The following is a 13,369-nucleotide window of genomic DNA, read 5'->3' on the forward strand; positions in this document are numbered from 1 at the left end:
TTGTACCAATAATAGTTCCACGTACTTCTGAGACAACCTAAAAATAAATCAGTACAGGTCTCAATGTTACAGATATTAAATTTATCAATGAGCAGGGGGAGGAAGGAGGAAATAAGATTTTTTTAACCATAACCATTTCAGATAAATTCACATGTCAAACCCAACCTCTTTTAAAAATGTTATCAAGGCATCAAAGAGTTACAATAATGTCAAAATTGTCCAGAGATTCCTCTAAACAGACAACACTAGTAGTAGTAGTATTAGTAGTAGTAGTAATAACACTTTATTTATATTCTGCCCTTTCTCCCCAAGGAGACTCAGGGTGGACAACAGTACACATACACAGCAAACATTCAATGCTGTTTGGACAGCCAGACAGAACAGACAGAAAGGTGGTATGTTGTGTCAAGGACCAGCTTCGGTGCCTTTTCGGTTGTCCTCAGATTCAGCCACGGGGGTGCGGTGGGGTGGGGTGGGGGGTGCTGTTAATCTACAATGAAACATAAATTTGTTATAATCACAATACTAATTTCTATTTCTTTTTTAGGGAGCTTCCAACAAGTTTCTTTTTTTTTTAAAAAAAAACGTATTTAAAGTAATAGTGTCTTTTTCTTTCTTGTAAAAAGCTTCTAACAGAGTTTGTATACACAGATTTTCCCCTGTCCTTCCTTATGGAGAGCTTCTGCTTCCTTGTAGCAACCTTCCATGACCGGAATCAACCTTGACAAAGAACTACAACTCCCATATGCAAGTCCCATTGTGCCTGGTCCATCCCCCTCCAAACATCGCCAAGGTGTAAACTACAGCTCATATGATTCCATAGCAGGGAACCATGGCAGTTGATAAGGTCTCAAACTGCATTCACTGTACAGTGTAGATGCACTCAAGGACAGGCAAGGGCAAGAATCCAACGACTTCATCAGAAAGCCAGGGCGAAGCATCTCACTTAGGCAGGCTTCCGAGGAGGAAAGAGGGAACAGTGGGGAGAATTTGTCACCCCACCCACAGCTCCCTCTCGGTGATGCTTTCCCCATCACATGAAGGAAGTGTAGCCATTGCAGGGAGGCCCCATGCTAGCTCTATTAGAGCCAGCACAACACGGCAAGCCTCCCGTGTGGCCAGGAAAAATGTCCAGTGACGCTTTCACCCCAGTTGTATGTGGGGCTTCCACAGCAAGCCCATCAGATGGGGTGAAAGCATCATAGGATGGTAAAATCACCCCATCTGATGAGGTGGTAAGACAGCGATCAAAGATCAGAACGGTCGCCAAGAGATATATTCCAGTAGAGACTTAAGATCACATTTTAAAGACAGCACTGTGGGCAAAGGAACTAAGGAATGAAAAGATATTAAGAGATGATGTGTGATAAATCTATAGACATGAAACATTTCATAGTCCTGCTCCAAGGAAGTGACGGACAAGTGAACCTTATTTTGACCAGGGACCACTCTCCAACATTAGTACCAAGAGTGTTTGCGGGGGTGTGACAACTCGTAGGATTTCAAGACTGTGACTCTACATTGTGATTAAAATCTACCAAAGTGTTTGTAAAGGATGGAGTCTGTTTCTAAACTTGCTCTTATGTTCAATAATGCTGCGTTTCACTTGCCTGCTCGTTTGGATTTAGTTAACGCTTGTGTAAAAAAGGAGGGGAGGGGGCTGAGGTCAAAAAAAATACAAAGAGCTGAGTACAAGGTACAAGAAATTGTCCCTAACGGCTTTAATGATGACGACGACGATTAGATAAAATGGGATTGGACTAGATAACCCTTGGGGGTTCCTTTCCATAGAGTCATAGAGAAGTGGACTTCTGTGGTCTTCAAGCAGAGGTGGGATGGGAATCGTATGGGAGGGCTTTCATTGTGTATCCCTGCTAGATGACCTTTGGGTCATCCTCCATGTTTAATGCAAAATACTGCTTTTGGATGCCCTCCATATTTCAGGGAACACGCCGGTTTGGAGGGTGGTGGACTTCCCTCCTCTGGAGGTCTTCAAATGCAAGTGTAATGGGCATCTTTAAGGAGTGCTTTAGTGGTGTACAGCTGCCTTACAGTAGGAGGTTAGACTAGATGATACTGCAGATCCCATCATCTCTTGTCCATACAGTGCTGGCTTTAGCCTATAAAGCTCTGAACGGTTCTGGCCCAGTTTATCTGTCCGAACGTATCTCCCCCTATGAACCATCTCGGAGTCTAAGATTGTCTGGGGAGGCCCTGCTCCCGGTTCTGCCCTCTTTGCAAGCGCGATTGGCGGGGACGAGAGACAGGGCCTTCTCGGTGGTGGCTCCCGGCTATGGAACTCCCTCCCCAGGGAGATTAGATCACCTCCTGATCTTCTGCAAAAAAGGGAAGACGTGGCTCTTTGAGCAAGCCTTCAGAATTCTGGTGCAGTAATAGATATGAAAGATATGGAACTGACCAATGGAACGGCCAGGACTGTGCCTATGGAGCACGTGATTTACTCTGTTGTTCAGAGTTAAATGTTAATTGTTTTTAATTGTATTTTAATGCTTTAAAGGATTGTTTTTGTACTCTGTTTTTAAAGGCATTGAATTGTTGCCATGTTGTGAAGCTGCCTTGAGTCCCCTCCGGGTTTGAGAAAGGTGGGGAAAAAGTACTGTAAATAACTAACTAACTAACTAAATAAATAAATAAATAAATCACACTCCCCCAAACATATAGTTTTTGTGATTAATCACTATGCTTTTTGTTCAATCTGTAACAATGAAAATACATCCTGCATATCAGATATTTATATTACAATTCATAACAGTAGCAAAATTACAGTTATGAAGTAGCAACAAATATAATTCTATGCTTGGGGGTCAAGCATTTTGCTTAATTAAAAAAAAAATCCCAAAGCAAATCATCACCATCACCATGAAAGGTGACATTGAGTCTAGTTGATGTGCCCCAATATGGCCATAACTGGTCATAATGGACTCAATTGAGTGGCTGACCTTTAAGCCTCTCCCTGATGGGCAAATAATCTCCATCGCCCTAAAAGGTAAAGTTTCCCCCTTGACATTAAGTCTAGTTGATGTTCCTCAACATGACCATAATTGGTCATGTTGGACTCAATTGATAGGCTGACCTTTAAGCCTCTCCCTTCTGATTGGCCCACTCAGCCCCCCCTTTACGCATCACTGTGCCTCCTACAAGCATATAAGCTTTGGCCAGCCCCTGCTCTTTACCAGTTAGCTTTGGACTGGGTGGAGGTGCAGGTGCAGGTGGTTGGTGTAGCAAGTGACAGCGAGGTCTTATTCAATCTTTCAGCTCTTGTTTCCTTGATTTAATTTTTCTTATTCTTATTTTATTTTCTCTCTTGATCTTTACCTTTGATCTTTACCTTGTATCTTAACCTTTTATCTTTACCTTTACCTTTCTCTTTACCTTTCTCTTTTTTCTTTTCTTTTTAATTTTTATCTTTATTTATTGTGTAGTATGTAGAGTGTAGTGTGTAGAGTGTAGTGTGTAGAGTGCAGTTTATATTGTGTGTAGTTTGTAGTGTTGTTTGTAGTGTGTTGTGTTTATTTTTTTAGTTAGAGCTAGTTAGGCTCTAGAGCTAGCGTAGTCAGGAAAATGAAAAATACAAAAAAGCTGAATACCTGGGTGTGGGCCGAGGATCCTCTACGGCCTCCGTCAATCCCCTCCTTGATGGAGAAAAAAAGTTCCGAGGAGGCGGTTCCGACTACAAGCAAACAAAGTTCTGTCAAGAAGCTCCCAGCAATAACGACAAGGGAAAGGCGCCCCCTCTGGGAACTTCCTGGAAAAAAAGAAGAGGAAGCAAAGCAAAAAAAGGCCAGTATCGAAGCCCGCAAAACTGAAGAAAAATTCAAAAGAGATCTTCTGGCTCGTCAAAAGAAGCTTGAATACAAACAATGGCGGGACCTCCATTTGTTAGATTACTGGCAACAGAAGGAAAGGCAGGAAAAGGTTTGTTTATTTTTTTTTATATTATTTAGTTTATTTTGCTATGTTAAGTTATTGTTTGTTGTATATAGGGGGGCCCTGGGAGATAGAGTGGTATATTAATAATGTTTCTTTTTTATTTTATATTAGGAGTCCCTGGAGCGGCGGCAGCAAGAAAAAAAAGTACGCCGAGAAAGGGAGCTGGCAGCGGCGGCTCTCCTGGAGAAGAAGGAAGGGATCCGCCTGATCTACACGGGGTCGGACTGGATCCGGCCCCCCTGCGTTCCAGGGGATCCCTTCCTGACGGGAAATAAGGAGAGCCGCCAACCAATCGATCAACATCGCCAGCCCTACTTTCTGCCTCCCATAAAAGAGGAAGCCAACGCCGCTGCTCCCGGGACCAGCTCTGCAACGTTCAACAAAACGAACTGGCCATTTTTCCTTCCAAAGCCGCCACCCAGGACGTGATGATGTAAGAAATTGTTTTGTAAAATTAAAAAGCAGAAAAAGGGTGTGGGGGGAGATCTTTGAGCCTCCATTTATTGATTTCTTTCTTTCTTTCTTTATTACAGTTATATCCCGCAGAGGATCCTCGATGACAATGACCGGCCCTTTGAATTACGAAGCCCACACCCAGGACTTGATGCTTTAAGAAATAAAGTTTTGGAAAAAAAATTGACTTTGAGTTTTTTCACTTTACCATTGCTTTAATAAAGTTTTGAAAAATAAGTATCCGACTTTGAGTTTTTTCACTTTACCGTTGCTTTAATAAAGTTTTGAAAAATAAATCTTTGACTTTGAGGTGTTTTTTTTTTTTTTACTTTTCCATTGCTTTAATAAATAAAGTTTTCAAAACTAAATCTTTGAGTTTTAGTTTTTTTACTTTACCATTTCTTGTGGCTGCGCCTTCGGGGACTGTGGATGATAGTGGTGGGATCAGGAGAGGAAGGAAAAACCCTCGCGAGGAGGGCTCGTTGGAGGATTTGCACAGAAAGAGAATTAGGGACCTCAATGGGGAGTCTTCTGAGGAAGATTCAGATGGGGAGTCTGTGGAAGAAATGGATGCTGGGGAACAGGTGTTGGCTGAAGAAGTGGGCACTGACTGGGCACGGGCACCGGAGATGCCTGGGGAATCGGGGACCATGGATACTGCTGACACTGGGGAAGCTTGGGTATCTTCAGAAGCAGACCCCACTTGGTCTGCTTGGAAGAGTGAGGATGGATCCTCAGGTGTGCATGGTGTTGGGCGTGGGCAGGTTGATTGGGATTTTGATGAAGAATTCTGGACACCCGACCCACGGGCGTTAGCTGTGTGGAGTTCTGATTCGGATTAAGGATTTGGGACACCTGCTCTTTGGGCGTTGGTGTTTGGACACCCAGGGAGAATTGAGATAAATTGGGAATGTTTGGTCACTTCACTTTGCGTGCAGCAAGGTGTTGCTGGGCGCCACTGGGACTCCTGTACGTGTTATTGAAGACTGGGCTGGGACTTTGCTTCAGATGTAAGTTAATCTGGGTTGTTCTGCAACGGAGGGCTGGAACTGTGTGGGTTTTCCTGGACTGCACTGTTATTACTATTTTGCATTAGCTGCTGTTGCCTCCGTTGCCTTGGCTCTTTGTGCCATTCCGTTTCGTGGACCTTGAATTGATGACTACAACCCCTGGACCTTGGACTGGAACTCGACTCTGCTTCTGCCTTCGCTCCTTAAAGCTTCTCGGCGTTGCTCTCTGATTTGTGTCTACCTACGGCTCTCGACTCTTGGCTTGCCTCCCGACCCTGTTGCTGCCTCCTTTCCTGACCCTGGACCGTCGTGACGACATCTCCGCTTTGTTCCTTGAGCTCCTGGCATTGCCTGCACTCTTGAAGCGGATTATTGCTGCTCCTCCTGCTTTGACTCCGGACCGGTTTGACGACATCTCCTTGCTCTGCCCCTTTAAATCCCAAAGCCTGGTGCTTGCCTCCGTAGCGCCTTGGAGCCGCTCTCTCCTTTCGCACCAGCTTCCAAGTTTGTTTACAAGCTGCTCTCACTGAAGAGCACCTTTGCCCAGTTTGGGTTCCTGTTTGAGGTTTTAAGTTTGAACTGCTAGTCTGGGACTTTGGGGAGTTTTTTTGGGAGTTTCCAAGTCTTTGCTTTGTTTTGGCTGCTTATTCCAAGCCAACTCAGAACGTTTTGAGATGAATTGAAGAACCTTTAGTTTAATCTGGATTATTTGCTTGAATAATCCAGTTTATTTGTTAAAGCATATTTCTTGATATACTTTTGTTTGGACTGCTTAAAAACACTGAAAGTTAAGCGTTTTAAGCCATATTTTATGTTTGTGACTAGTTTTTGGGCTATTTCTTGAATAAACTCTGTTTTGCTCTCTAATTGGCGTCTGACTTTTGACACCATTGGTTTAATAAAGTTTAAAGTTTTGAAAAATAAATCTTTGACTTTGAGTTTTTTCACTTTACCATTGCTTTAATAAAAGTTTTGAAAAATAAATCTTTGACTTTGAGGGGTTTTTTCACTTTACCATTGCTTTAATAAATAAAGTTCCTAGCTTCTTCATCCATAAAGCTCTGCGGTGTCTGAAGTTTGCCCATTTTTTACCAAATCAACCTCAGTTTTATCTCTCGATACAGCATGTGTCTGGATGGCAGTTTTCCACTACTTATGCTTTATAGCTCATTCCAGTTCTTTGATTTACTCCTGAAAGTCAGATTTATTTATTTATTTCCAATATTTATATCCCGCCCTTCACAACCTAAGGGACTCAGGGTGGCTTACAACATTGGCACAATTAGATGCCTATACAAAGTCAATCCACAATACATAAAATCAATTAAAAACTATTAAATACAATATAAAATTACAGTATATAAATTAAAAAATACGTATGCTCAAATCCGTTCATCCGGTAACCTCGTGCTTTATCCACGAGTCAGTCCGTATCATCTTTATCGTTTATTCATTGATGTGATGACTCATGGGCCATGTAGTCCTGTTCCTAACACTGTTGTGACAGATGAAGAGGAAAACTTCGGTTTCCCACCGTTTCAGCCAGAATTGGAGCTTTTTCAGCCAGAATTGGAGCCCTTGCACCTGCAGGAGATTTGCCTTCCAGAAGTCTGCCAAACAAGCCTTGAGCCGAAATCTCCCCCATTTTCTCGCCGCGATTATTATAAACAACAAAAAAGCGCTCAGGAGGCTTCTCGCAGGAGCGCTAGGATCGCTGCCAGGCATTCAGATGATTAAGCCTGCTTCCCATGGGAAACTTTAGGGAGTCATGCATCTGGACACAGAGAATGGCTTTCGGTTCTGGTTCCCCAGAGAATTGTTCTTTGGCGGGGAAACGAGACCCTATTTAGGTGTTTTGCCCACGTAGGAACCTTGCGGAGTCAATTCGTCAGCTACGGGAGTAGGTTGTGTGTGGACTACGCTACTCCCGCTTCCAAGCCCTCGTTCCCGTTTTCAGCCTTGCTTTGCTTCCCAGGACCTTGTCTTGCTCCACGGACATTGCCTTGCTTCCCGGACCTCGCCACGAATTTACCACGGATCCTGTTCTTGCTCCTCGTTTCTTGTTGCCTTGAATTAAGCCTAGTGTTCCAAGAATCAAGTTTACTTCCCAGCCTTGCTTAAGTTTCGTGGACTAAAGGACCTTGTCATTTCCCCTCACTTTGCTTGGCAAAGTGAGTGCTTCGGTTATTGGATTACAACTTTGGACCTTAATATTTCATATTGGACATTGTTTCTTTGGACTAATTTTGACATTTCCTGAAAGGTCTACTTCTGGACTATTTTCTACACTTGTTTTTATTAACTTTATATACTCTTACAATAAAGATATTAGATAGATTCTGGCCTCTGTGAATGGTTATTGGTGCTCTGCAGCCTGGGTCTTGACAATTGAAAGCCTGAGCACATAACCATGTTTTTAGGGCTCTTCTAAAGCCCAAAAGAGTTGGAGCTTGTCTAATATCTCTGGGGAGGGTGCTCCACAGCCTGGGAGCCACCGCCGAGAAGGCCCTGTCCCTCGTTCCCACCAGCCGCGCTTGCAAGGTAGGTGGGACCGAGAGCAGGGCCTCTCCAGATGATCTTAAGGATCTTGTTGGCTCATAGGAGGAGATACGTTCGGACAAGTAGATTGGGCCAGAACCGTTTAGGGCTTTATAGGTCAAAACCAGCACTTTCAATTGGGCTCGGTAGCATATAGGCAGCCAGTGGGGCTGGCTCAACAGGGGGGTGGTACGCTCCCTGTAAGCCGACCCAGTTATTAATCTGGCTGCTGCCCGTTGTACTAGTTGGAGCTTCCGGGCCGTCTTCAAAGGCAACCCCACGTAGAGAGCGTTGCAGTAGTCCAAACGGGATGTAACCAGAGCATGGAACACCGTGGCCAAGTCAGACTTCCAAAGGTATGGGCGCAGCTGGCGCGCAAGTCTTAGTTGTGCAAATGCTCCCCTGGCCACCGCCGAGACCTGGGGTTCCAGGCTCAGCGATGAGTCCAGGAGGACACCCAGACTGCGAATCTGCGTCTTCAGGGGAAGTGCGACCCTGTCCAACACAGGCTGTAACCCTATACCCTATTCGGCCCTACGACTGACCAGGAGGTCTTGTCTGGATTCAATTTCAATTTGTTCACCCTCATCCAGTCCGACACAGCGGCCAGACACCGCTTCAGGACCTGAACAGCCTCCTTAGTGACAGATGGAAAGGAGTGACAGAGCTGGACATCATCTGCGTACAGATGACACCGAACCCTGAAATTCCAGATGATCTCTCCCAGTGGCTTCATGTATATGTTGAACAACATGGGGAACAGTACAGAACCCTGCGGGACCCCACAAGTCAATGGTTGTGGGGCCGAGCAGGTATCCCCCAGTGACACCATCTGGGAACGCCCCTCCAGGAAGGACCGGAGCCACTGCAAAACAGTACCTCCAAGCCCCATCCCGGCAAGGCGCCACAGAAGGATACCGTGACCGACGGTATCAACGGCCACTGAGAGGTCCAGCAGAACCAGCAGGGACACACTCCCCCTGTCCAGTTCCCGGCGTAGATCATCGACTAAGGTGACCAAGGCTGTCTCAGTACCGTGACCCGGCCTGAAGCCAGACTGTGCCGGATCCAGAAAATCGGTATCTGCCAAGAATGCCTGGAGTTGTGCGCCCACCACACGTTCCACGACCTTGCCCAAAAGGGGGAGATTGAAAATAGGCCGATAGTTATCCAATCGAGTGGGGTAAAGTGATGGCTTTTTCAACAGCGGTTTGATTACAGCCAATTTCAGGCTCGCTGGAAAAATGCCTTCCTGAAGGGAGGCATTCACCACCACCTTCACCCACTCGGCCAATCCCCCTCTGGCTTCTCTCACCAGCCAGGATGGGCAGGGGTCTAGGATGCATGTGGTTGCCCTCACCTCTCCAAGCACCTCGTCCACGTCCTCGGGCTGAACCGATTGAAACGAATCCATCAAAATGGGACAAGAAGGTGCGTGTGCTACGTCCTCGGAGACTGCCGTTAATATGGTGTCAAAGCCAGAACGGATCAAAGCAACTTTGTCCGCAAAGAACCAGGCAAATGCTTCACAGCGGGCTGACGAGTTGTCAGGGATCCCGTCTTGAGGGACGGGATATAACAAACCTCTGACAACTCTGGACAGCTCCGCCGGACGGTTCTTTGCGGACACAATATTAGCTGCAAAGAAAACATTCTTTGCAGCATCTATTGCCACGGCATATGCCCTAAGATAGGAACATAACCGTGTTTGATTTGACTCGTTCGGATTTGAACGCCACACGCCCTCTAGTCCCCTCTTCTCTCACTTCATCGCTGCCAACTCCTCAGTGAACCAAGGAGATGGTTTAGCTCGGTTACTCGAGAGGGGACGTTCCGGAGAGATAGCGTCTATTGCCCTGGCTGCCTCCTTGTTCCAGAGAGAGACCAGAGCATCGACAGGGTCACCAGCCGAGGTGGCGGGAAACTCCCCAAGAGCCGTCAGGAAATAAATAAATAAAGTCAGATTTACAACCGTCACTTCTGCATGCTTGTTGTAGGATTGGATTTTTCTAAAAATGCTATTATTTCCTTTCACAATGTATGAGATTCCAAATTGGTCAAAGCCAAGGGCTTGTGAGTAGACACTAAAAGCTAAATGGCATTCAAGCACAAATGCTGAAAATTGTGGGAAATTTCTATCTTAGTCTATTAGCTGGTCTAGCATACACATTCTATATTTTACTCATTTCTTTCATAAAAAGGACCCCCTTAATATTTCCAAGTCAAGAGTAATGCAAAAAACAAATGCAAAAAAAGACCACATGGCTATTTTCCAGTATGGGCTAGCAATGGGATAAAATTACCCCAAATGAAGCTGGGTGGCATTGAAGGGCAAAAAAATATTTAAAGATTACTCTTGACTTGGAAATATTAAGGGGGTCCTTTTTATGAAAGAAATGAGTAAAATATAGAATATGTCTTTTGAGTCTTGTGGAGGTATTGGGGTGGCTCTTCAAGTCCACGCAATGGCAAAATATATAACGGGGAGCATGAGAAGAGCTGGTGGCGCAGTCGATTAAACCCTTCTGCCGGCAGGACTGATGACTTTGAAGGTTGGGTTGCTGACCTGAAGGTTGCTACTTCGAATCCAACCCGGGGAGAGTACGCATGAGCTCCCTCTATCAGCTCCCTGCGGGGACACGAAAGAAACCTCCCACAAGGATGGTAAAAACATCAAAACATCCGGCCGTTCCCCTGGGCAAGGTCCTTGCAGACGAGCAATTCTCTCACACCAGAAGCGACTTGCAGCAAAAAAATAAACAAACAAGAAGAGCTTTATAGAAGAAGGTGTTGTTATCTATTTATTTCTATCCTGCTTTTATCATGCGATTGAGGCAAAAGAGGCGCCAAGTTGATCTGCGATATGATATTACAACTCTTTGATATGGGAAGGGGAGCCTTTTCTTATACAACTGAGGTCATAATGGGAAACCTTGGTCATAAGAGAAGCCCATGCTGGTCCTCCTCTCCAGACTTTGGCATTTATTTTTTTAAATTTAATTAATTATGTAACCTGTTACAACTCCTGATCACATGTTACTTAGCAGTATCTATATTTTTAGTTACATTTTAAACACTGTTTCTTGGGGTTTTTTAATGTCTGAGCCCAAAACCATTTATCTACTTAAACGTAACCAGGATAAATATTATTTATTGTTTATTAGGCCTATGAACATAACCATAAAAATATATGTTCATCCCCTTCATCTGTTTGAATTTGGTGTAGATTAATTCTCTGTCCTCCCAATTGTCCCAATGTGTCCCTCCTCCACTTTCCTACTTTGTCTTCAAACGGGCCCAAGGCGCTTCCGGTTAGCATTAAAATCTGAGTTTTAAATGGGGGTTTAAAAACCCTGTTGGTCCTGGGATTGGGTCCCCCGCAGTCCTCACAGGCTTTCTTTGTGTCGGAACAAGATGGAGGAGGGCGGATGGGGGACTTCTGGAGGAGCATGGAAGCATGGAAGATTCTTGGAATAAGGAAGATATATTTGCTATGCACACAAGCCTACTAAGGATCCGACTCAAATGTATATTCAAATTTGATTTCTCTCTTTAGAAAATACTTATGTCAGCGATGTCTCGTGGCTCTTACAATAAACCCGCTTTGAGTGTTAATACAAAGCTTAGGCTGAACGTAGGGCTAGGGTCTGCACTTAGTTCAGCGCATTCAAAGTTCAGAGCAAGGGTGCATCTACAGTATAGAAGTAATGCGGTTTGACACCACTTTAACTGCCATGATGCAATGCTATGGGATTTGTAGTTTGGTTTGGCACCATCACTCTTGGCAGGGAAAGCGAAAGACCATGTAAAACTATAACCCCCAGGATTCCATAGCACTGAGTCATGGCAGTTAAAGTGGTATCAAACTGCATTAAATCTATAATGTAGATGTACTCTTAAACTCAGAGCACATTCACCACCTCGCCTAAGTTGGAGCCACTGGTTGTTACTACACTAAGTCAAATCCTTTGTCCAAGGTAGATGATAGCATAGTACAGCTCTGCCTTGCAACTATAGAAGTATTGCTCGGTGCTAAGAAACAAAACCAAACCATGTTTTTCATACAGAAGGTTCCAGAGCCAGCCCTAGGTATTTTTCAAGTGTAGGCAAACAGAATTTTGGCGCCCTCCCCCCAAAAAAACCAATCACTGAAAAATAAAAGCGTTGGATAAGCGAAAATGTTGGATAATAAGGAGGGATTAAGGAAAAGCCTATTAAACATCAAATTATATTAAGATTTTACAAATTAAGCACCAAAACATCATGGTTTACAACAAATCAACAGAAAAAGCAGTCTTGACTGCTCCCCCGTATGTTTTGCGCCCGAAGCGACCACTTAATTTGCCTCATTGTTGGACCGGCTCTGGAAGGTTCTCAGTTCACCATCTACTATCTCAAGAAAAAAAAAACCTGGAAAAAGCTGGAATTCTGAAAAAACATTGCCATCCAGCAGAGAACAAAGTGAATTTTGTTGTTCATTTGCTCTAAGAAGGCAAAGATATCTATCTATCTAAAGCTATCTATCATCTATCTATTAAATTGACATCATTGTCTATTTTTTTACATTTCCCTTTTCTTTTGTATAGGCTTCTACTTGCCTATAAATACTCACCATAACTCAACGGCAAATGGAATACAGACAAGACACTGAAGCCAAGGAGTTACAGAAGACGTCGCATTCTCTTGTACCAATAATAGTTCCACGTACTTCTGAGACAACCTAAAAATAAATCAGTACAGGTCTCAATATGTTACAGATATTAAATTTATCAATGAGCAGGGGGAGGAAGGAGGAAATAAGATTTTTTTTAACCATAACCATTTCAGATGAATTCACATGTCAAACCCAACCTCTTTTAAAAAATGTTATCAAGGCATCAAAGAGTTACAATAATGTCAAAATTGTCCAGAGATTCCTCTAAAGAGTCAACACTAGTAGTAGTAGTAGTAGTAGTAGTAGTAATAACACTTTATTTATATTCTGCCCTTTCTCCCCAAGGAGATTCAGGGTGGACAACAGTACACATACACAGCAAACATTCAATGCTGTTTGGACAGCCAGACAAAACGGACAGAAAGGTGGTATGTTGTGTCAAGGACCAGCTTCGGTGCCTTTTCGGTTGTCCTCAGATTCAGCCATGGGGGTGCGGTGGGGTGGGGGGTGCTGTTAATCTACAATGAAACATAAATTTGTTATAATCACAATACTAATTTCTATTTCTTTTTTAGGGAGTTTCCAACAAGTTTCTTTTTTTTTTTAAACGTATTTAAAGTAATAGTGTCTTTTTCTTTCTTGTAAAAAGCTTCTAACAGAGTTTGTATACACAGATTTCCCCCGTCCTTCCTTATGGAGAGCTTCCGCTTCCTTGTAGCAACCTTCCATGACCGGAATCAACCTTGACAAAGAACTACAACTC

General features: G+C 43.9%; 1 protein-coding gene across 1 annotated transcript; it reads left to right on the forward strand.

Moving 5' to 3' along the window:
• Positions 1-3,396: 3,396 nt before the first annotated feature.
• LOC103280154 (GRB10-interacting GYF protein 2) lies at positions 3,397-4,641 on the forward strand. Its single transcript, XM_062981357.1, has 3 exons — positions 3,397-3,936; positions 4,063-4,384; positions 4,485-4,641. The coding sequence occupies exons 1-2, from the start codon at positions 3,583-3,585 to the stop codon at positions 4,378-4,380; spliced, it is 672 nt and encodes a 223-aa protein (XP_062837427.1). The 5' UTR covers positions 3,397-3,582; the 3' UTR covers positions 4,381-4,384; positions 4,485-4,641.
• Positions 4,642-13,369: the final 8,728 nt, after the last annotated feature.

This window comes from Anolis carolinensis, chromosome 5, assembly GCF_035594765.1.
Source record: "Anolis carolinensis isolate JA03-04 chromosome 5, rAnoCar3.1.pri, whole genome shotgun sequence".
NCBI lineage: Eukaryota > Metazoa > Chordata > Lepidosauria > Squamata > Dactyloidae > Anolis > Anolis carolinensis.